Here is a 25069-nt window from a genome sequence, read left to right on the forward strand (position 1 = left end):
GGTAGTGATATTATATAGCTATATAATAATAATAATAACAATAATGATAACAACAATAATAAAAATACTACTACTACTAATAATAATAATCACAATAATAATGATGATGATGATGATGATAATAATAATAATATAATCCTCCAGTCTTCCTCAGCTCAGATTGGTATTTTTTAACAAACGTGGTCACTGTCCAAGGTGCTGATCATTAAACTCCTAGGGAACTGTCTGAGGTGTTGAACCCATGTCCCCTGTCGTCTTAATGAACTCTATGTGTCTGTAATGTGTCTGTAATGTGTCTGTAATGTGTCTGTAATGTGTCTGTAATGTGTCTGTAATGTGTTGTCTGTGCTGCTGGTATCAGGCCATGTCCGTGTCACGTGATAAGAACCCACCAGAACACCAGGACACTCACACTGGGTGATGTTTATAAACCCCGGTCAGCGCGAAGTCCTGTAACTTCCCGCCTCGGTTGCCGTAGAAAACACGGAAGCACTGTGACCATGGTGGTCGTGGGTTAGCCTCACCGTGCTAGCCGTTTCAGGGCTGCTTATTATCATGGCCAGGTGTTTAGTAACGAGTCATATGTCGTGTGTTGACTGAGGAGGGTGCGGTGGGGATGTGGCTACATAATGGGAACCGTGTTTGGGAGAAAGACTCGACCCTCACGTGTGACGGAACAAGACAAAGCCGTTTTGGTGAGCTGCTTGCGGCGTTAGCATCGGATCAGCCCCGTTACCACAGAACGCCAGGCTAGTGTTAGCTGAGCAGGGTTAGCCGATGTGTTTACCATTGGATTTTAATGTAATCAATACTCTCTCTCTCTCTCTCTGTCAAAAAAATCATTATATATAAATTAAATGTGTCTGATGTCATTGATGATGATATATCAAAAGTGCATATTAGTATATTTAGTTTATTGATGCACATCATAGTCATGGTTATATTTCGTGTACTTGTACAAACAGTAGACACGTTTGTCACTTAGTGTAGTGTGTATTATTTTGCAGATTAGTCATTCTGTTTTTATATATTGTGCATTCAGTTAATTTCCTTGATGGAAGTTGTAGAGTTATCTGTGGCTCTGTGTTTCTCTCCCAGCAACTGAAGCAGCAGAGAGATAAACTGAAGCAGTACCAAAAGAAAATCACCTCTCAACTGGAGAAAGAGCGACTTCTCGCCAAGCAGCTGCTGAAAGATGGCAGGAAAGAGTGAGCATCAAAAACCTACAGCCTTCGCAAATTTCTGGAACTGATCAGAAATAGTACAATTTACAGTATAATTAATATAATATGTCCTCCTATCATCCTGGATTCCCACCACAATAAAGTTACTCAACATATGAAAATGTAAAGGTTTTTCATTTTAAAGAATATTCAATACACAGTTAACCAGCTTTAAAAAAACAAATACAAAATGCAGTACATTTATACTCAAATGTCAGTTTATTAATAACACTAATGCAGTCTGACAGTCCTGCAATAAATCTTTTCTTCATGTAAGTCCTAACTTTTTATTAAAACTATTTTATAGAAGTCTCAGGCTCCATTCTGCACTGTATTATGTTGACAGGTGTTCCTGTTGTTTTGTCCACCCCATACAAAACAACAAGGCTTAGGCTAACGAGTGACACTTCTCTCTGTATAAATGCAATGCAGCCTAACAGCCCTCGTCATTTTCTTTTGTTATTACAGCAAAGCACTGCTGCTTCTCAAGAAAAAACGATATCAGGATCAGCTGCTAGACAAGACTGAGAATCAGATTTCAAACCTGGAGCGCATGGTAAGTTATTTGAGATTAATCTGATTTCCTCTCGATATAAAGATCACTATCAGGCTTTGGCGCAGTATCATAATTCAGGAACATTTAACAATTTGTCACCGTTAGAGGAGCAAAGATTGTTTTTCTCTTCATTCACAACATCTTCTCTTTATTCAATTTAATCAAGCTGCATCAAATTGCACAGACTTTATAAAATCAGACAACATAATATATCTGATAATTTTTGTAATTCTTAAATAATATTTTATCTTATTGAACCACTTTAGTTTAACAAGCACGTCTGTAATTTTGTATATTTATTGTTCACTTGTATTTTTCAACAGGTTCAAGATATTGAGTTCATGCAAATTGAGATGGAAGTCATCGAAGGGCTTAAAGTTGGAAATGTTTGTCTGAAGAGTATGCACGAGGTAGATATTGCTTTTTTTTGCCTTTTGTATTAAGAAATATGCTTTTCACTTTATTGTTGTGATAAAATCTTTAGATGTTTACTTCAACAATGTCAGAACTCCCACTAATAAGCGCCGTACTTTTATTTGATGTGATCCCTGATGAGGATAGAGCACAGAAAGCCTGTGGTTTGTCTTGGCCTAGCTGGTGCACACTATTTGAAGATTAAGAAGCGGCGCCTTGATTGCAGAGGTGTGACTGCTGCACATTGTAGGATACAGTGTTTTACAGATTCTTCCTGCCAGGGAAAAGTGGAAAACCCTTTTCATCAAAATAATTTTTCTTGCTGTGTGTGATGTACGCTGTCTTTTCTTGATTGTGACAGATCATGTCAATAGAAGATGTGGAGCGAATCCTGGATGAGACCCAGGAATCAATCGAATATCAAAAGGTAAACATCAGCTCGATGTCAGTTAAATACACATGTACAGAGCTATTTCTATTTTTATTATTATTCCACTTCCAATAATAATATAAGCCTAATATAAACTTAAATGAAATAAAACTGCAGTGCGACTAGTGGCCAAACATTAAAGGCTTTTTGAACGAAATTTTAACAATGCTATGATTTATTTGTTGCTTTTTGAATCTACATATTAAATACTTGTGGGAAAAAGTGTCTTGTCTGATTTCCTTCTTTTTTTTTTTGCCTCTACAGCAAATAGATGAAATGTTGGCTGGAGCCTTGACGCAGGAGGACGAGGATGCTGTTTTAGCAGAGCTGCAAGCCATCACTGAGGTTCGTGTGAATCTTCATGTCTAACCTTTAGTCAATGAGGTGAATGTTTGTGGAGCAGGCATGGTCTTCACATTCACTGTATAGCTACACAATCTGAGACATGCTGTAACCACAGGCTTCAGCCGTTTACCTCAGTGCTGTGGTTAAAGCTAAGAGACCTTTAGTAGCGTGGATTATTACCAAAACTGCATGTTGATTCTGTGGCCTCAGACAATATCTCTCTAAAGTGAAAGAATCGTAAAGTAAGCCCCAGTATCATTTTAAAGTAATAACAGGCTGTAAGTGAAACTGCAGTGAATAGGATTTTGGTTGATTCATAATAATTCAAACCTCTGCAGATTTTCCTTCTTTTGTAATCTAATTATAATTTCAAATGACACACACGCTCTCAAATTACACAAATGACTATGTTTCACTCTTCTCTCTCTTAATTACACATATTAAACACACAAGTTTTATGGCAGTGGAAATAATTGTGTGTACATGTTGGTGTAAGAGCGACCTCATCCCCTCAATACAATTTTTTTATGTTTTCCATTTGCCATCAAATACGACTTGGTTCAATTACTTACAGTACAACAGAAAAATTGCATTATTTGCTGTATAGATTAAAAAGCCCCTTTGAGGCACATATGTGATTTATCCAGTCAATGTAAATATAATGTACGACAAAAAACATTGGGTTAGCTAAACAACTGAATATGTTTGTCGTTCTTTCATTACTTTGTGTAACATTTTCTGTGTCTGTCCTCAGGGTGAAGACATAGCACTTCCAGAGGTCCCCACTGAGCCAATACCAGAAGTCCCAGAGGCAGCAAAAGCTGAACCAGGTACAGTTGAATCTCTTTTTTTTTTTCACACAACAAATTATCCCTGCAGTATCCATGTGTAATTGGTGCCAGACTGATTTAATTTAATTTTTTTTATGTACTTTGTTTTCTAGCGAGGAGAGAAGCAAAGAACAAGCTGGAGAGAGAGTTGCAGGCGGCCTAACAGACTGAAGTCGTGGTTGATATTCAGTGATGGACTCCTGGAGCAGGCTGTTTTAGTTCTGATTATTCCTCTTTAATTCTTAGTATCTGGGACCCTCGGGGACCTTTACTCGTTTGACAGGATCAGCACTGTGTTTGTACTTTGGTGAACTGCTCCCCTGAAGTATCTACATGAAGGACGTGTCATGATCTGTTCTAACATGTCTGACTGGGATTATCAAAGCAATGTCGTTTGGTTGGTAAGGATGAAACAGAATGACGGGACAATTTTTAGATGTTTTACATATTAAATTGAGCTGTGGAAACAATTTCTTCTCTTTGCTTTTTCTTTCACAGATTTAGTCCTTTTTTTCCTCTTTTTAAAAGTGTGTTAAACCAAGTTCGGTTCCATGGCTCTGCTACCTTAGAATAACAGTGTTTTGTGACCACCTTTCTCCAGAGGGTGGCGCTTCTCGCTAGGTTTTTAACTCTGCACAGTGCAAAACAGGTGTCCCTATTCACATCAGTGAAGTGAGTGTGTGGCTGCTGAAAGAAAGTATAAAGCTCATGTTGCTGATTTCAGGGAGATGTTTCGACAAGAAAGCCAATATACTATTTAGCATCCTGCACTAAGTGGGCACTCAGACTCTAATTAGCATGTTCAGTAAAGCTAACAAATTATCCCATGTGAGAAAAACCATTGTGTTACTGAAAACAAAGTATGACTGGTTTAACGCCTCATGTAATTATCTATCTATCTATCCATCTATCTATCTATCTATCTATTATTGCTCTTCACCTTCTGAATGAACCCATTGTATTATGGATGCAGATTAAGTCTTTTTGAGATGATCATAACACACATTATGCTGTCAGTGTAATTAGACAAATGTAAAATTACAGGTATTTTTATTCCGATAAAAATCACAATGTTTAAATTGGATCTTAAATTTGATTTATTGTAGAGACCACCATTCTTTCTATCAGTAAAGAAATATGATATATATATATATATATATATAGTTTAGTAATTAATCAAATTTCAGTTTTCTCCTGCTCGTCAGCCTGGTGCACTGTGTGATATATAAATGTATAAATCCACACATATAATTCTATATAAGGGCTGTTGTTGGACTATAAAAAAATATAGATAAAAAGGTTCATATCATTTGATGATTTTTCACAATACATGTCACATGATTATAAGTTCATATGTCACTAAACTAATTTACAAAATCTTAGGTGATACAATAATTGCATTTTATTTTATTATCTTACACATTTCAATTTCATTTGAATTATTTTATGCCAACTCATTTTGAAATTGTCATACATATTTTATATTTTCTATAAGTCTTTTAATCTCTACCTTTTTTTCATAGTCTTTTCAATCTCTTATTGTGATGTAATATCTCTCCCCTTCAACTTGTTTCTAAAACATTTTACAGATGCTATCATCATCTTTTAAGCTCTTCTTTTATTCTGCTATGTTTAAAACTGTTTCCTGATTTTAAATGGATTTCTTTCATTTTTTTGTGGTCGTTTTTGATATCCCTGAACAGCAGATTGACTCCACCTCTGCGTTTGAAATTTGCTCACAAATAAAACAGCCGTTCCCTCTGATGAGAATCACATCATTGCATTTGTTGACATTGTATTATTTCCCCTATTATCGGGTTTTATTGCCTTTTGTGACTTTGCCGGTGGAACACGCTTCTTCCGAGCTGTGGCGGGGGTCCGTGAAGGCAGCAGCGGGCTGTCAGCTGTGCGCTCAGCAGAAGGTGTGTTCAGTTGACGTGGGGTTTTCTGGAGCGCAGTATCGTGTCGCTCTCTCGCGGGCGCGTCTCCTCGCCGCTGTGGGTTTTGTTTGATCGACCTCGTGCAGCCCCTTCCACGCGTGTCACCCCCCCCCCCCCCCCACACACACACGCATACATCCCCCTCTTTCACGCGGATACACGTCTCAAGGAACAAGACGCGTTTATGGTCCTGGCTGAAGATTTCACGATGTCTCGCACCGACGAGGTTCACCGCATGACGGAAAATGTCTACAAGGTGAGGCTCAACTAATGGATAAAGTTTTCAGGTGCACGAGATGATGCTGGATGCAGGTGGCAGACACACTGTGAACGCATCATCATTTATTAGATATTGATTAAGATGCATTCAAACCTCCTAATTGAGACGCGCAGATCAGTTCGTTTTACGTCTTGATCATTTGCCAAAATGTTGTTTCTCACCTCCACACATCAGGTTTTATAACTACATCACTCAGTCCTCAGTCCTCAGGCCTGGATTGTTTCCTTTAATCCACACTGATAGTGCTGTTTAGGCCTTTTTTTCAGATACCAGTTCATGGATTTGTGGTTTTCTTGCTAAAATGGGAACCTATTGCATTCCACAAGTCAGTGATTGACGGACAAAGAAGGTTGAGCTTATCTGTTACAACGGGTAAACATTTGCCCCACAGGGATTTCAACATCCAAACCTGTTCTACCATTACAAAAAAAAAATCATTGTATAAGTCTTTAAACCGCCTATGAAGTTCTCCCTGCGTAATTCTGAAAGGAAAGAGGAAAAATACCTCATTTTAAGATTGTTTTTTAAGGATTGAGTTGATTGTGATACAATATTAAAAGAATAGCTCACCCAAAAATGAAAAGTCCCTCATTTTCTACTCTCCACTGTGCTAGTTTGCAATGATGTCATGAAGAGAAGCAGCAGATGCAGGGCTCCTGTGGGTTTGTCATGAGCTGATTTTGTGTGGATCAAGTCGTACATTAACCAACTCACTTGCTTTGATTCACAATCTTTGCCATGTTACAGAGTTCCAGGGGGAATGTTAACCAACGTTGTGTTGTACAAGGCTCCACACCTGCACAGTGGTGATCTCTGGCTTCAGTGCCCATCCAGATGGTCTCTCTAAATATGTTTCTCATCATTATTTAGATGTAAAAAAATCTACATATGTTCCTCTGCTTTTGATTGTTCTCGTGCTCGAGGCCAGTGGCAGATCCTTTAATGGAAGGCCAACAATGAGCGGAGGGCAGCTGCTCGTGCTCCGACAGGGAATAAACACCTCAGAAAGGAGGTCAGGTGAGCAGAGGCCTTCTGAAAGGTTCTTCTTTAGGAGCTGGAGAGAGAGGCTAGTGCTTCATGTGGCTATTTCTGTGACGAATCGGTCACACAGCCTTCAAGTGCATCCCTCTCATTGAGAATTGCATGCCATGCTCTGTCGGCTTCGTCCAATTGTTTACGAACGTGGGTTAATCAACATAGACACGCTGTAGGTGTCTGGATCCTGAACCCTCCATGGGGAGGAGCAGGTCTTTGCTCATTCAAATGCGGGGACCAGCAGCGGGGCTCTTTCCCTGGGGTGGTGGCGCCCCGTCAAGAGCCCTGACAGCCAGAACGCGCTGATGGGCAGTGGAGTGGACCGCCCGGAGTCCCTCATCCACGCCGGGGATCTGACCCAGTGGCAAAAGCTAGGAGGTCAGAGAGAGTGTTATAGTCGCTGCTTATTTAGCGCTCCTCACGCTTTCTTCACAGACCCTGCAGTGTGAAAGCAAGTTTCTTAGTGTGCTTTAATATTTCAAGAGATGGATTCAGTATGACTCCCACCATATTTCAGGGCTGAAATGCACATCTTTCACAGTGTATTGCATGCATTTCAGGGGTTTATACCTTGAAACTACATTTTCTCAGATAGAGTGCATGTTAGGTCACTGAAATCTGCTGATATTAGTCGGATGCCAAATGACGCATATGTCTGAGGCTGATGGGACGACTGTCACCATTAATTTCATGGGATTGTCAGCCACACTGAGGGGACGTTGAAGCTGCAGGGCTTGTTGCATAAGTATTCAAATTAGAGTATAGGTAATAAAAATGTAAAGAAAAGACGTAGCCAAGTTTACTGCATCCTTACTGGCACAGACAGAGCGATACGGTGATTGGATCTTTCTTACCTAAGTGCACTTGCATCCCGCCCTTTTTTTAATGCAGTTGCTCCAAGTTTGCAGCTTCTACTGTTTGAGACACTCCAGCAGCAAGTTCTACTTGATACACATTTGAATGCCTCCATAGACAGTAATTGTGTTTGTCTACTTTGTATGCAAGCACAAACCTGTGAGGAAGAGGAGATGTGAAAACATACGGCGGCTGCTAAGTCATTGCAGTCAGCAGCTGGGCAGATACTGAGTAATCGCAAGGGGAGAAGAGGGGGGTAACTCCGCTGCTGTGACTCATGAGTGTGTGTTTAACAAGGCTGGGACTAGAAGGCACGGCGAGGGCGAAACTCAAGAATCTGAATCTCACCGCACGCGCTGTTCCTTCAGGTCAAACCCTGAGCCACTCCTCGCCTTTATTGATATGACTTTATCTCGACAGGGGAGTCAACCCTGCAAACCCGGCAATCCCAGCGTGATCTTCTGTGACTCACTTCAATTCTCCTCCCTCAGATTAACAGGCAGTTCCAGACATCTAGTCATTCCTGCGCTGACGGGGTGAGACAGATACTTAGGACTGACACTGGAGGGTTTGCGTGCTTCCTGTGTGTGTGTGTGTTTGCATCACAGTCATCTTAACCAGCTGGCCGTGTTGCTGAGTGGCTGAGAGAAGTGGTGCCCTGGGTCAAGCCTCTTAGCATGCCATTGGGTTAAGTCTGAGCGCTGACCTGGCTTGGGACGGAGGGGGAGACAAGTTGAAGTGAACAAACAGATTAATCGGACTGGAGGCTGAAGAAGAACGGGGCTGTTTGTTGAGTCCAACACCTTTTTCATGGCCATCAAACTTTTAGTAAATAGGCAATGAAATAAACGGGGGAGGCAGTTGAACACACCCTGCAGCACTATGTAGATTTCACCTGTATGTACTCGGTCTCTGTCACAGTAAGTGCCGTGTGTTTAGTACCCGATACATGCGGTGCAGGTTTCTTTTGAACACGCCTTTGCAGGTAAGGGAATAGAAGGGTGTGTCTCGTCTCTACCAGCCCGCAGGACAACACTCATTTTCCCATGTAGCACCACTCCCTGATTGTCAACACAGCTTGGAAAACATTGGACGCCGTTCTTTCAAATGGATGATTTAGAAAAAGGCCACCCCCCCCAAAAAGTTGTTTTACGTTAACTGGAGCAAGTGTGATACTATACTCTCAGGTTAGAAGATCCATTGTGTCGTGAGTGTGTTGCTGCGGCAGGATACGCTGCTCGATCAAAAAATCCTGGTCGGAAATGCAGTTTTCCAGCCTAAAAAGACGACTTGTTATGTAAGAGGTTTCTCTCTCTCGCTTGCAGTATTGTCGTGACATTTGCTACACTCAAATGAATGATATTCTGATGATGATAATCAGAGGAATACAGTTTCATGTGGGAGATCTGAACAGGTGGTCTCTTAGCAACAACGTGCCATTATTCTTATGTGTTGCTGTCATATCATTGTGCTCAAAGGCTTGCATTTGGTGAAGGGCTGGAGACGGCGAGCGAGAGTGATGGAGGTCACGTGAACATCCATGTGTTTGTTTTAGAAACAGACGGAAAGGCAAACCTCAAATGTGTCGATTTTCATGAGCAATGCTCTATGAAATCCCCGTGAATGGTCCCAACTAAAACATCCGTCTTCTGTTTATACACAGTTGTGTTTTGTCCCTGTGGTCTTGCATAAAGGAGCTGAAGTCACTTGGAACGGAGACGCCATCCATCACTTTATTTACCTTTTTTCTCGCAGTATATCACATCAGGCACCACTCACCATATTCTATGCGATTTAATGGAGTTTGAAATGACTTTGGCTCCTGAACATCTGCCTTCAGAATATAGTGTTTCCACAAGTTTCTGCCTGCGTGTGCCCAAGGCCTTGAAAAGATTGCATTATGCACTGCAGGAGATGTCATAACATTCACTGCCTGTAGAAGAGCAGATTTGTTCCCTGTGCCTTTGACTGCGATGCAGAGAGAGGACTACTGCTCCACACACCCACCTTCTCTGCTCGTCCGGGGGCGGATGGTTTAGAGACACTCGCTCTTTTCTTTTACTCATCACGCCTTTTCAAGGACCGAGACTGGAGATGCTCAGCGCTAAATCCAAGGCTACACTGCATCGACTGCAAAAGAAGCTTCGCAGCTGTCGTGAAGGTGGATTTGAAGTCTCCTTGTTAACATGGCTCTTGTCCAAAAAACTACTTATCTGTCACAAAAGCAGTGCACATAACCGTTTCATTTGCTTTAAAGAAAGATACAAAACACTTTATTGTGGGAGGGGAACGGAGAAGGAGATGGACGAGGAAAGAAAAATAGATGGAGACATTCCACATCCTTGTTGAAGTAGTCCCTAATTACTGTGGAGGGTGAAGCTGTAATTACACAGCCCGAAAGAGACACAGAGGCAGAGATTTTCAAGTTGGTGCTGTGGCAGTGGACAATGGCTTCACATGTCTGGGTCACGAGCTATAGTTAACATGTCTGTGGCCTGTGTTCATGTGCAGCGATAGACCGGGCGAGCTGGCAGCCACAGCGCTCCTGTGAGCCCCAGACTAGTGATGTTTGCGATTGTACAGAAAGTATAAGTAACTGTGCAAACCCCCGTGGTCTGAATATTATTTTTTTGAAAATGATTGAAACTTTGCCAGTGGGATGTACAGTAAAATAAAGCAGGATGTACATTTCAGTCACAACTTAAGCTCACTGAGATGCAAATGCAGACATGGGGGGGAAAATAGCACCACCTCCAAGTTGCATGTTTCAAATTGCCTGAGCACTCAGTTAAAAAGGGCTGGCTGTGTAGTGCGCCCGGAAATAGCAGATAAAAAAGCGTTTTGAGTCGTCGTTTGGAATCATGATTTTCTGTCTGTTGAATGTTGCGAGGAGGAGGTCGCACACAATTCATCCATAATTCATGGACAGTCTTTCGGGAAGCTTTAAAGCAAAAAAAAAAAAATCTCACCAGTAAAGTATCATGAACGTAAATTAAGCTGTGTGTGTTTTTATTTTCTTGTGGAGAATGAACGACAACCTCTGCTGTCTATTGCCTTCCTACATTAAAGTGTTTCACAATTCGTTAACAATTAGAATTTAATTTTCCCCTCAACCAAAGTGAATGTGTCTTTTTGCTGGTCAGAAACTGAACTGAAGCTTGCAAATAAGTCTGGTTCTCGGTTGCTGTGGTAACCGTGCAGCGCCTGTGTTGGGTTAGTTGAGTGGCTGGTGCCGGGGCTGAGGAGGGGGTCACACTGGCTGCTGATGACAGCAAACCAAATAAACACAGTAAATACTGTAGTTGGTCTCTCGCGAGCAAATGATTTGTTTTGCTCTGGCAGCAGGAGACACGGGGGCGGGACAAAGGATCTTAGAGGCGACTGGAGTTTTTCTCCAGCCCACCTACGACCCTTTGTAGATAACTGTGGAGGCCTAGATTTAGGGTTAGACAGTCATTTAGCCTCTCGTCTTGTCAACTAACCAAAGTTTGATTAACGGGCTACTTTTCTTTCCAAGATGCGAGGCACCACAAACATTACACAGCACTTACCCTCAGCATGACGTGGCATCGAGGGGCATCCTTGTGCTGCTGACTTTAAGGAGGTTTACAGATCCAGCTCACATCCTCCCTCTTAATTGGCAGTTGAATGAAAGATTCTTTCAAATGTTTCTTTTTCTGTCATAATTTAGCAGCAGCTCACAGACCGGTCCACTCCCACCACCTGGAGCTTACTGTACACTATACAGCCCAGGTAGCAAGGTGCAGATTGTGTTCGCGTGGCGGAGAAAGGATGATTTGAAGATGCATCCTTTCGCAACAGTTGAGATTAAGTCTTGTGTAATGACACTACTCATGTTGGCAACTGAACTTTTTAACACACAGCTACTATATTATTTAAAATATATGACAAGAAAATTACTTACTCATCAGCTTTCAATTTTTCCGCTGTTATATTTATGAATCTATTATTATACATCTGCTGTGTATGTATGCTGCTACCGATCATGTACATATATTCTTTATTATCAGTATTCACCTTAACTGTTTATAATTTGTATACATATTTATCTCATATATATCTCCTGCATATATATATTTATTCACATGCTACAATATTTATTTATACCAGGTCCTGTGCATATATTCTTCATTTACCTTAACTGTACAAAATTTACGTCTGTATTACTTCAATGCACTTCGATCACTTTAATTATTCAGTATTTATGTTCCTACAAAAAGTTATCGCAGGCGTTAAACTGGTCACCGTCCTTTTACAATAATTTACACTTCTCTTACTTTATAATTTTAGTATACTGCACTGATTTTAAACTGTCTGTGAACATTGCATCGATGTTATTGTTGCTTTCTTGTGACATGCTCTATGTGCCCTAGAATTGTCAAATAAAGTTGTTTTGAATTTGAATCAGAACCATGATTGGATAACCTGAGTTATAAATTTAACTAGTATGGAAGCTATGAAGAATATGTTAAAATTTTGGGTCAGAGAAAAGAGATTATTGATGTAAAAAATCTGACATATATATGGTGTAGCAATGTATGAGTCTGCAATGTGGTGCGGATTATCAGTCTACTTCCATTTTACTTTTTATTTTTCAAAGAGCTAGACAGACACATTATTTTGGATTCTTTGGCCTTGGTGGAGAATATCCACAGCTGTGTGCCAGTCTAGGTGTTTCTCCCGGTTAAAGGAGGCAAAAGATTTTACTGACTGATCCAGAAAACTGAGAAAAACTGTTTGTGGGATGCAAGTGATGTCATTATCTGTAACTATAAATGTTATATATAAATACGTACTTGTTTTATAAAGATGCCTGTCTGGGTTTGACGTGATTAATGTATTATAGTATATTCTGTACACTTCTACTTCTCTCAGCTCATGTTGTTGGAAGTCTGCTCTCCGACACATCTTTGAACGGACACGAATACTTAAATCGTGCTCTTGGATTTGATGTTCCCCTTGGCTTCCACTGGAAGCACAAGCTGTGCTTACTGCACTGAGGTTGTAGATATGCAAGAAGCACAAACTTCTTCGTGGTATCCACTCAAAGTGTATACCTGTCTCTTGAAATAAGCTTGTGAAGTTAGCTGACCAAATCTATGCCTATCTATCCCTTATGAGAAAACGGTAGAAGTCAAGTCATTGGCTTGTCTTTAAAAAAATCTGGCATTCTTCTGCTTAAATGGAATAGGATTAGGAATGTAACTTTTCACAAAAGGCTGTTTTCTTTCCAATAAAAGCAAACAAGTCCGACATTCTGTTTGTGATGAGCTGTGACCAGTCTTGGTACCAAATTGACTCACTTGGGATAAGAACCGAGGCCAAGAGAAATAAACAAATATAATGTTTCACAGGCCTTCGAAAAATACCCACACATATCTCAACAAACTGCCACGTATAATTGACGTGTAAGTTTACGCCTATATTCCAATGTTTGTTTGGTTTCACCATGTATAATTTCTTGATTCTGACCCTTTCAACATGATCTTGACTACAACCCTCCAAACCTCTGTTTGCAGTGATTACTTTATATGTTCACGATGTTCAGACTTCCTTAGACAATGTGTGGGCTCACTATCCACACTGTGGTTTGTTCAAGCATTTGCTGCATTTTCGGCTGTGCTGTATGACCTCACAAAGCAAATTTTTGTTTTGTGAACAGGATATCTAAGGAACGCAATTAGGGAATTTCTTGGCGGTCAAAGGTCAAACGTAAAGGTCCTGGTGGCTCACAAGGTGTTGGACCTTTTGAACAGCATATCTCAATTCTGCTTTCAGTTGGAGCCAAAGATGAAGATTGCACCAAAAAATATATGACTACGTGCTATGGTCGACAGCTGGGTGGTAATTCTACTAGTGTTTTCTTGAAGGATCACATTGATATCAAAACATGATATTTCAGTTTTCTCTCTGGCAAGTTCAAGCCCATTTCTGTCATGTCAGCTCACCAACAATAATCCCTGGAGAGTTTAGCTGAGATGGTGAAACACCCAGATCCTGACGTGTCCCGTCTCGGTCCAGTGTTCCTCGTCGATCTGTGGAGTCAACCAGTAAAAGGTCATAATTTACACATAGTGCTCCTTATTAAGGAAGAAAGGTCTAACTGTATGGTTGTCATTAGTCCATTCGCACACTATCCACTTTCTTTTACATTCCTCTCTGATTGCAATGCTCCTCTTGGCTGGCTCTGCTGCCTGTCACCACATGACATGTCCTAACACAGTCCACGCAAATACAGTAATTGGTGGTGTCAGTGCTCCTGATCCTGGGCATTGGAGGCCTGCAGCTGGTTGCCATGTAGTAGAGGGAAATCGGGAGAAGGGAGCGCGAGGAGGGTGAGAGGGAGCAGATGATGGCATCCTGGCTCCTGATTGTGCGTGATTCCTTCTGGCTCTAATCAGCTGGTGGTACTTTGAAATTACCCCCTTTATGCATGTCATTACTGTGTTTGTGTGTGTGTAGGTGTTAGAAGTGAACAGAGCAGGCAGAGATGGATGAATATCCCATATTTTTAACCGACAACTTATTTAATTTACTCCGACCTTGTTTCAATTGCTGCTGCTATGCTGAGGAGAAGCCTGGTCAGGGCACATAACATTTTTAATCGAATTTAATAATATTTTCCCTTATCTGCTGCCTCTCTGCTCGTGCTCCCGGCTTCTCCATATTCTTCCTGTCCAAGCTCACAGCACAAATGAGTGTCAAACAGATTTGATTAATTCTGTTGGAGACATTTTCCTGCCCTCCTTTAATTGTCTGCTTTAAATTACGCCCCGTGTGCAAATAATGAATTAATTCAGTCACAAAATGGACAACCTCCCCATCTCTCCTTAGGAAAGGATTTCACCTCAGCCGTGACATATTTCCTTTTTTAATAAGTCTCTAATTGAAAGATTATTCAGAGAGTGTTTGAATGAGAAGGGACATACAGTACATGATAACATACCTTTTGTTCGTAAATATTACATCCTCACACTTGTCTACTCAATCAATTGATCTCTCTTTTTTCTTTCTCTCTTTCTCACTCTCTCCATGTCACACAACTTCAAGTGCCTCCTGGTGCCATTTCCCAATTAGCTGCCACAATTAGGATAACAATGTAGTACAAGAGAACTGGGATGACAAATATAGCAACAATGGGAAGAGAGGAAGACAGAAACTACTACGTGTTTTTTTTTTTACTTTGCCTTAGCTGCACGGCATTTAAAATGCAACATTTATGAGAAAACGTGTATAATAATAACAGTACCGTGGCTAATCATCTGATTCTCCTATGTGAAGTTGTTTCACCATGTGCACATGTAAGGAAGACCTGTGTCAGATACCTTTGGCCTCCTCAGTGGGTGAGTGTTCTGTAATGATGCTGCACTGGGCTTTGCTTTATGTAATCCTCCCACCACTTTGAAACACCATCACTCTTTATTAGAAGCCTCCAGTTAATGTAGCTGTGGTTACACACACACACACACACACACACACACACACACACACACACACACACACACACACACACACACACACACACACGGGTGAATGTGTGTTTGTGATGCACGATGCACACGTATCATGTGACCTTATCATCATCAATGCGATGCGCTTTACATCAGAATCAGGCAGAGCGAGCGAAGGAACATTTAGGAATAAACATTTTCTGAGAGAGGTCCTCGGGGATGAGTTAGTCTTTTATCTTTCCAGAGACAGAGAGAGCGGGGATACCTTTTTATACGAGCTGCGCTGTTTGCCTGAAAATGGGACTCTCCTCCAATTACGCTTCCAGCGGACATATATATATATATATATATATTGACAGTCACATGAAATTTTAACAAATATTCATCATCATTTTTTTCACATTTTATTGACAAAACAATCAGAAAATGAATAGTTGTGGTAATTGGTAATAAAACGAATTGCTTATTTTAGAAACAATCCCTTGTCTAAGACACATGAATATTACTCTTGAATAACAGACCGTCAGCTCAAGTGAACTAATCTAATTACAAACTATAAATGAAAGGTCCATTGGTTACTGTTGTATTTGGAGATGACTGACTGCTTTTTGTTCATTGTCCTGGCTTGAGATGTAAGCTCAGTCATGGAGAGGCGTAGTAAAATTTTTACTGATGGTAATGAAAGTATTAGTGGTTTGTGTCTGACTCACCGGTATGTCTACTGTAGGTGGGCTGTGCTGCACTCGAGCCACTTGAACTGCTAATACTGACGGAATACACACACCACAGCAAGCACACACACCTTCACATACACATGTGTGCAGTCCTATCCAAATCTTGGCTCTCATGAAAAAAAACAAAAGACAGACAGTGCAATGAAGGCAAAAGTAAAAATGCTGAGGTCTGGCTGAAAGTACGAGGTACAGGATTTTCAGGAACGGCTGGGGTTGTTTTAGGTTGACGCCGGTGGCACTGTGCCATATAATTTCTGCCACAATGTGGATTCAGGCAAGAAGTAGATTATTAAGTGTTCTTCTGCAGTATCGACGGCCTGTGTGGGGACTGCTGCTGCAGCAGTGTTGTGTGCGTGTTGTCTCTCTGTCCCCCTGGCTGTTCCTGAGTCGCTGACTGGGGATCGGTTAATTGGAGGAAGCCCTGGAGGAGCACAGGAGGAGGAAAGAGATGAGAAGGTGGATGAGAAGTAGAGGAAATGATGGGGCTGCGAGATGTCAGGCATCCTGCATTCTCTGCATTTAGACTGACTCAGCCTGCAGTGTAGTATGAGACTGCAAATCTATATTTGTACTATTTACATGCCTTAGTTCCATTAGAGGTAACAGATGTAGGCTCGAGTATGTAGTTCCAGCATCAGTATAAGTTCCATTAGCATCATATCTTATAGTCACTGTTCTTCTCATTACTGGCTATAATGTGTGCCCATCATTTTATGCTCCTTTGAAACTAAAGTATATGCAACGCTGTCAAGACAAATATTGCCATCTCTCTGTTTCGAGGCCACAAATTCATCTACCCACTCCTCCAACGCCACCATCAACCACCAGCCTCTCCTGCCCCCTCCCACCTGAACTATTTCTCACCATCAGAGGGCAGGATGTGGGTGGAGAAACCCTCATTCTGCCCTCCATTAACATTCAAGACGAGTGTGTCCAAAGATTCTGTCGATGGCTGTTTTGTGTGAAACATATTTTCTGCAGTGGAGGGAGGTTTTTGTATGTCAGAGAGAGAGAGAGAGAGAGGCAGGAAATGTAAGACGGACAGACATGAATAAAGCGGGGTGCGAGTCTTTCTTCCCTGCCCTTGACCACGCTCTGCTGATAAGTGAAACCTTCACCTCCCATCCATCTCTTGTGTTTTTCTTTCAGACCATCATGGAGCAGTTCAACCCCTGCTTACGGAACTTTGTTGCCATGGGGAAGAACTATGAGAAGGCCCTCGCCAGTAAGTACTTTTTTCCCTCATTTATTTTCTCTGTGCTCCCTGTTTCGCTGCAGGTTCAGGCACAAAGCCAAGGCAGCACTCTCTCCTTCTCCTTGTATGTATCTATCTATCTTACCATTTGTCTGACCAAAGAAGGACAATATTTAGCCTTCTGCCAAATGTGCAGGTCTTATCCTGTGGTGGGTACAGCTTCTATGGGAGGTATATTCAGAGAAACAAGAGCTTCTAATCTGATGCAAAAGTGTGGATGATGAATGTGTGAATGTATGGATAACTGGTAACAGTCTTCCAAAACCTTCCCCCTAATAAGCCCCTCAATTTTAACCCAAGGCAGAACCCCTGCAGTCCAACTAATCTGACAATTTGTGGAACTTCTCCCCCCTCCCCAAGCCTGTGCTTTTTTCTCCTGACACAAACAAAAACTAATCCTGGCCTTGGTGTGGGTAAGAGACAGACTGGTAGGGAGTCACTGAGCCATTAAAAACCCACTTTGCAGGATTGGCTCGACCCAAGGGACTAAGAGGCTCTGATTTGCGGGGGCAGGGGATGGCAGGACACGCTTCCACCCATATGGTGCAATCACTGAAATTATTCAACACCAGAAATGCCAAAAAGCGCTTCATGGGTAGGCTTTCGAGGTGTGGGAATGGGAACGCTTCAGCTTTTTCAACACAGCAGTGAGTTGCTTAATCTCACAGCACTTGGTAAGTGTTAAAGCAACAGATGCATACAACTGAAGGACTTCAACCCCCTCACCAACATGAGCTAATTGTACAAGCGACGTTAGGAGGATGAGGCAGGTACACGAAAAACAATGGTTGTCCCAATTGAGAGACGAGTTGTTGCTCCGGAGTGAGGATGAGTGATGGATCAGTAGCTCTGAGATGAGCCCCTCCCCTACAGGTTGTCTGTCTGCCTTGCAATCAGAGATCTGGTAATCCTCTCCGTCTGTTGCTGTGAGCCCCTCACCACACATTTCATTAGATAAAAGTTAAGTATCTGTACCGATCCAGCTTATCTACTCAGCCTTCGACTGCACATACACACACTCATGCTACAAAAGCAGCATCAGCAAGAAGGAAGTGTCCGTTGCTTGGCGATCTCTTTGTACATCTGCTGGAGCTCCCATCTTCCCGCTTGCACAAACTTGCATTCACAGTCATACCCACACACATTCAGAAACACTTTAACGTCAAGCGTGGCAGGAGGTCTGTTTGGCATAATGAGGAGAAATCAGCCATTGTGTTTTTAGGAGGGGGGGGGCTCTGCTCTCAGTTCTCAGGTGTTACCCCATCAAGAGAAGATGTGAATGCACGCCTAGTCTGCTGTTGACTCAGCTGTAATTGGGATTAGCATTAGCATATGTCCCTCAGTCTTGGAGCAGAGCTGCGAGGCTCCCAGCCTGGGAGACTTCCTCTATCGCAGGGCTACATCTGTCTTCTAGAATTAGCCTGCCCCTGCCAGGCTATTGTTGTAAATGTGTCTCTCACCTGGCAGCTGTCTGCAGGCACAGGGCCCATCTGTTACCTTGACTGCTGTTGAATTCACCTCCAAAAAAACAACGACCATTATTCACTGGAGATGGACTGATTGGCAGTCTGTATGGCAGTAAGGCTGAAATCACTGAAAGCAGACTCCTGTCTTGTTTGACCTTTGGTGGCCTGCGCTGCAGCAGTCAGAATAATGGGGCGGAGGTGGTTATTGATCTCAGAAACTAGGAGCACTCTTGATCTTTTGAGTCGGTGACAGAGGAGAGCAGATATTGCTTGTGATTAGATTAACCTCACTGATTGTTTGTCTGTATGCTACAGATCAAGGGTAAAGGCCAAACGTTTTGTGTACATTGGTGTATGTGTGTATGCACAAATCTGTACATGCATTTATGCCTTTTTGTTTTAATGACCATTGACTAAATCAGTTTATAGCTTTGAGCAGTCAGGTCATTTACCTTTAATCAATGCTAGAGGGAAGGGTAATGTACTTACCTCCTCTGACAAAAAGTAGAGACGAAGAGTCTGTAGAGAGGTTCTGATGAATAACTTATATAATGTATCTCAACAGATCTACACTCCTAACCCTATATGGAGTTAATGACTGTTATTGTTGTGTGGCCTGACTTAGGTGAAACCCAAAAAAAAAAACGAATACATACACGAAATGAAAGCCATAGTACTTCTTTCATTATCTACCTAGACAGTAATAATTGAAAAGAACACATGTAAATAAATCTAGGAATACACAACAGCTATTCTTTTTTAGCTAGCCATGGCTTACACTACCCTTCCAGAAATCACTTCTTCTTCGCCACTCTAAAAATTGTAATTTCTAATGCCAGTGCAGCACAACTAATGTTTAAGCGTGGCAAACAATAAGTGATTACCCAAAAAAGAAAATTGAAGTTGTATCGATGTTAAACTAAAATATTTTAAAGCCATGGTAACAGATAAGTACACAAGCTGTATCTCAATCCAGGAGCTGCATCCTTCAGCATTTGAAGATCGATTGCATCACAGGGACATGACTAGGCTGTCCCATTTTAAAGGCTCCTTCAAATGCCCGGCCCAAGCTATCCCAAGATTCATTGTGCTCAGAGAGGTAATGGACTAGACATCCAGTGCACGAGTATCACACTTCAACTCAACTGAACAGCCAGTGGTACATGTTAAAAAATCAAGTGGCATTAAAACCTTCTAGTTGTGTCCGACCTCAGCTCTGTTCCCTCGCAACAGCAAAAACGGGAGGACGAGTTGGTGACGAAGATTACGGATAGCCTCTGTGGACCAGACCATCTATTTTCAGTTTGGCCTGTGCGGTCTACGTGGCCCTCGAAGGGCTGCTTCCTTCGTAGGCTGGGTAGGCTGCCTCCTCTGAAGAAAGCAGCCCCTGAATTAGGACACAGCTATAGAGTCCTGTACTCACCAATGCCTGGCTTTTTCTGCGAAATCTGGGGCATTTCCGATTCAGGAATTGGAAGTTCTGGCAGCCACATAAACCAAAGAATCCAGTGATGCGGACCGGCAGCCCAACAGGTTGAAGCCATTGTTTGCTGGAAAGGGCTCAGACATATCGACAGAAAAGATGAAATGGAATGGTGTACAGAAAAGGCCAGTAGTGATTAACACCATGACATTGCTGTTTCCTCGGTGGGACCACACACTGCCATCCATTCAAACACCAGCTATTACACAATACACCCAAGCATGAGGTCTGGGGAGACTTACAGCAATCTGTGGCACAGATGTGTCACAAATAGACAAGCTGTTCAAATATTTACCAAGCAAAGTAAATGTTTCCACTTTTCATCTGTTTTGAGCAACAATGAATCATGTCTCACTAAATTGTAATCCTAAATAATTATCTAAATACAAAACTTAATAAACAAATAAACCTTCAGGGTGACAATAAACCAAATTTTCTTCTCATTTTGACAATGGGCCTGAAACAAAACATAACAGTAAACCACTTATATTGGTTGCTTCCCCAGCAGGTACAGATTCTGTCAAAAAAATAGTTTCCTTGTCGCAATCAAGCATGCACAACGAGATGATGTTGAGTAATTACTGAATGTGGAAACATTACTGCTTCCTTTAATTTCTATTGTGTGGTGAGAAGCTGTGAAAGAAGAGGAGTGAGCATGTTCAAGCATCACTGGCCAGAAAACTGTCAATGGAGTTTACACAAATCTTAACTGCATAATGGACACTGTTTCTGTAACCTTTGCCCCAATTAACAAAACTGTTCTTCTTGCTTCTCTTTGCTTGTAGATGTGACATTTGCTGCCAAAGGCTACTTTGATGCTCTGGTCAGAATGGGTGAACTGGCCAGTGAGAGTCAAGGATCCAAAGATTTGGGTAAGTGCTTACATATACCTTATAACCTCCATTTTCTTTTATTTTTTGGGATTTTTCTCTCTTTTCCTGTCTTGGCTCTGGCCTCGGTCACACTGACCTTCAGCAGCACCATCAGTCCTTTGTACGGCTCCATACACGCACACGTCTTAACTTTCTGTGTTAAAATATGTGGCAGCAGAAGCCAAATGCCATTCAGAGTGCGTGGGCTTATGCATGAGGTGCATTTTTCTTTTTTTAATTAGAATTTTTACTGAACCATTTTAGATGGGTTGTTAGATTGTGTCTTGGAGGAAATAACTTTCTTTTGTTGGAGAAATGTCATCAGAGAATAGACATGGGTGAGGATGATGAGATGTGAGCTCAGCTCTGTTGGTACACGGTGAGGCGGGAGCAGAATATCATTTATTTACAACAGTATAGACGATTGCAACTCGTCATCTGAAATGAGGATTAGGTTTTAGAAAAGCCTTTTTAATACGGCTGTTATTGGAGTTTGCCAATCTGATGTGTTTCCAGGGCGATATGTATTTATTCTGAAAAGTGTATCAGAATAGCAGATGTCAGATGTGTTGCACCTTATGTGATGTGGGCATGTCATGTCAATTAGGTGTGTGTGTGTGTGTGTGTGTGTGTGTGTGTGTGTGTGTGTGTGTGTGTGTGTGTGTGTGTGTGTGTGTGTGTGTGTGTGTGTGTGTGTGTGTGTGTGTGTGTCTGTGTGTGTGTGTGTGTCTGTGTGTCTGTGTGTGTGTGTGTGTCTGTGTGTGTCTGTGTGTCTACAAATAATAAGGTCAATTGGAGATACAACACCTGATCCTCTCATAGTGAGTAGTTTCCTAGGTGATGGGAGCTGGAGAGTGTATCTGTATTTGCTGTGACCAGCCCATGGGAAATCATCCCCAGTTTGAAGAGATTCCCTTCGCTCTGATTGTGCTTTCGACTGCTTGATATATGTGGAAGTAGCTGTTGATTTGAAGGAGCCTTTTTGGGTTTCCTCCAGCCCAGCCGACAGAGACTAACATGAAAGTTCTCCCAGGATGTTTTATTCAGCAAGCAGCCCTCTCTCTCTCTCTCTCTCTCTCTCTCTATATATATATATATATATATATATATATGTCAATCTCTTCCTCTTGCAGCCCTTTTTCATTGATCCCAGACTTTACAGCACTCCATGCTGAACCGAGCCCGGCTCACAGTATCGAGCTCTTTCAAGCTATACGCCCCTCAGCTGAACTTGTCGTGAGAGGAGAGCAAAATATACATGATATAACTGACAGCTGATCTAATCTCTTCTTTGCACCAATACACAACACATTGGATCTTACAGTTAGGAGACCTATTACTTTAAAGAATAGTTATTATCCAACGTTTCCGTATGTGCCAGTAGGTGAGTTCGCTCCTCGTTATTTTGGCACATATAGAAATGTCAGTTTTGGAAGCTGTGCACATATACAGTATTGTGTGTGTGGAAGTGCTGTATATCGATGTTCTCATCTCTTTTGTCACAATAAGGGAACTGAAAATTGATTCCATTTTCAGAAGCCCTGCCTGGAGGAAGCTGGATATTTGAAATGACTCATTCCCCTGGTCAAACGACTCGTCTCTTCTGTCTTTATATCTGTCTCTTTTTGTCTGCGCTCGTCAAGCTACAGCCCAGACTGAATGGCTTTGTGCAGACCTAGGTTGAAAAAGGAAAAATCCTAAAAGGTATCATCCCAGGTTGTTCATTGTGCAGCGTATACCAGCTGTCCTGCATAACACAAAGGTTCCCAGGGGGAACAGCAGGATGGGTGCTGTTTTATTTTCCAGCCAGCAGTTTTTTTGGACTTTGCCACACCCTCTGGTCGTTGCAGTGCCTTGACCTCCTCTGACCGTGTGCAGGGGTTGAACTCAGAGCTTCCTGTCTGACTGGCAGGAGAGCACAGAAATATCAACAGAGGGGAAGAAAAGCGGACCAGAGGTTAACCACACAACCCACAGCCTGTGTGCTTAGTTTACACATAGCAAATGAATGTGAGATACTGTTTTGAGCTTAATGTGAATATAAAGATATATTATGTGACAGTTCTTCATTACAATGTTTAAAAACGACTTGACCTATATTATATAGTTTGTTGACGTTTGTATTTATATTATCCAAAATGTCTTCAACAATGTTCAAACCCAGAGGAAACCACCATTTTACGCATCTGTTTACAATGCCGCTGTAACTTCCTGGTGAAACGACTGTTTTCTCCTTCCACTGTCTGTATCGGTCACTCATTATGGATCCTGATTATGCGTTATTGCTTTCTGCGTAATTCGAATTAAACTTTAAACATTACCTCATCAGTGAACATGATTTGTGCCTCACTCGTATCAGGAAGATTTTTCATTGGCAATGGTGCTGAAGACAACAAATCCCATGATTCCAAGCTGCGTCATGACATCATTAACTATGGCCTTCATCAAACTAGGTCTTTTGTTATAATTTTGAGACCCCTATTGGACGCAGTGACATATTGTACATTTAATTTAAGCTTTTAAATATTATTTTTAAAATATATATTTTAAAAATGTTTCCTTGTGATGTCTGTAAATTGATTCTAATTTTTTTCTTCCCACACCAACATTTTAACTCACCTTTAGCTCATGTGTATTGATGGAGGTTTCAAAAATAACTGCCCTCCATTAAGAGGATTGAGCAGTGGTATACTTTGGACCTTGCAGGTCTCTGAGGCCCTCACTCTCAGTCCTGATGATTGTTGTTTGCTTCTTTGCATTTTAATACAAACCAGGCCTCACAATGTTGTCCAGAGACAAAGATGGACATGAGTGTGAACACAAGCTTCAAAGCTCTGACTGAGACTATACAGCAATAAGGTTACCACTTCAGATTTGGCTTCATGTCATGTTGAGTTGATTGGCTGATTATCGTAAAAAGACCAATGCCAACTTGTTTTTCGTGTATCAGTATGAACGCATGCTCACACACGAACGTGCATGAGTTGGAGCCCTTGTTGCACCTCTTTAGAAAACCCTGTTAATTCCATAGAGGCTCAGTAATAGATGGGCTGCAATTGGTCCCACCTACTCACCTAAGAGTCAGCAGCTGCACTACATTTCCTTTTTCTTCCTCCTGCCTTTCTCAAACACACACACACACACACACACACACACATACACACACACACAGGTAGTCATTATGGTTAAAACGGGGGATGAAATTACCTCGTGAAATAATGCCCTCTGTTTCTGTTTCATAAACAACACATCCTCATGCGGCTTGATCCATTCCTTTACAATGCAATATGTTCCCACAGGAACCCAACCTCTGTGTATGCACTATATGTGCACCCGTGTGTTCATCCCTGTTGTACGTGCACGATTGTGTGTTATTTCTATGCATAAACCTCCCGTTATTTCTCTATGTTTATACAGTATGAGTGCTCTTTTAATCCACTTGTGTATATCTCTGCCTAAAGAGACTGAGTCTCTTTCTCTCTCTCTCTCACGCCAGCCCCACTACTCCCACGCACTCCCTCCCACATATCCTCCTCTGGTTGTGCTAATCATCGCCTGTCACTTTGCCACCCACACACACATGCGTACACATGCGCACACACTAACAGACACACACACACACACCTGCTCTTCCTCCCTCATCCCCCTCTCTTTCCCTTCTCTCCCACTGTTTCTGCCATCCTCCTCCTCGTTTATCCTTTTTTTCAAGTAGAAGGAGTGAGCACTTGTTACCTCAGTGGCATTAGGTTTTCAAACCATACTACGGGAAATATATAGTCTGTGGGGCTGGATATATTTATGACCGTTCTTACCAAACAGCTCTGCTCCATTGTGATCGTTATTTACTTACCAAGCCTGTTACCGAGGAGGCAATTCCCA

General features: G+C 41.8%; 2 protein-coding genes across 6 annotated transcripts in view; both read left to right on the forward strand.

The window, feature by feature from the left end:
* Positions 1-447: 447 nt before the first annotated feature.
* LOC109634125 (charged multivesicular body protein 6-like) lies at positions 448-4268 on the forward strand. The gene is made up of 8 exons (XM_020094419.2): positions 448-695; positions 1099-1208; positions 1692-1779; positions 2103-2189; positions 2555-2620; positions 2888-2968; positions 3723-3798; positions 3912-4268. Exons 1-8 carry the CDS (start codon positions 630-632, stop codon positions 3959-3961), a joined length of 624 nt encoding a protein of 207 aa, XP_019949978.2. The 5' UTR covers positions 448-629; the 3' UTR covers positions 3962-4268.
* A 1455-nt stretch (positions 4269-5723) lies between these two features.
* Positions 5724-25069, forward strand: part of baiap2a (BAR/IMD domain containing adaptor protein 2a) — a 49957-nt gene continuing 30611 nt past the window's right edge. For 4 of the 5 annotated variants that reach the window (XM_020094567.2, XM_020094565.2, XM_020094566.2 and 1 more), the window contains exons 1-3: positions 5724-5994; positions 17264-17339; positions 21104-21190. In XM_020094567.2, the coding sequence (XP_019950126.1) occupies positions 5923-5994; positions 17264-17339; positions 21104-21190 (235 nt within the window). In that variant the 5' untranslated portion in view covers positions 5724-5922. The remainder of the gene's footprint in view (positions 5995-17263; positions 17340-21103; positions 21191-25069) is intronic. The other variant, XM_020094563.2, reaches the window with a different exon arrangement.

Source organism: Paralichthys olivaceus, chromosome 5 (genome assembly GCF_024713975.1).
Source record: "Paralichthys olivaceus isolate ysfri-2021 chromosome 5, ASM2471397v2, whole genome shotgun sequence".
In the NCBI taxonomy this organism is placed as follows: Eukaryota; Metazoa; Chordata; class Actinopteri; order Pleuronectiformes; family Paralichthyidae; genus Paralichthys; species Paralichthys olivaceus.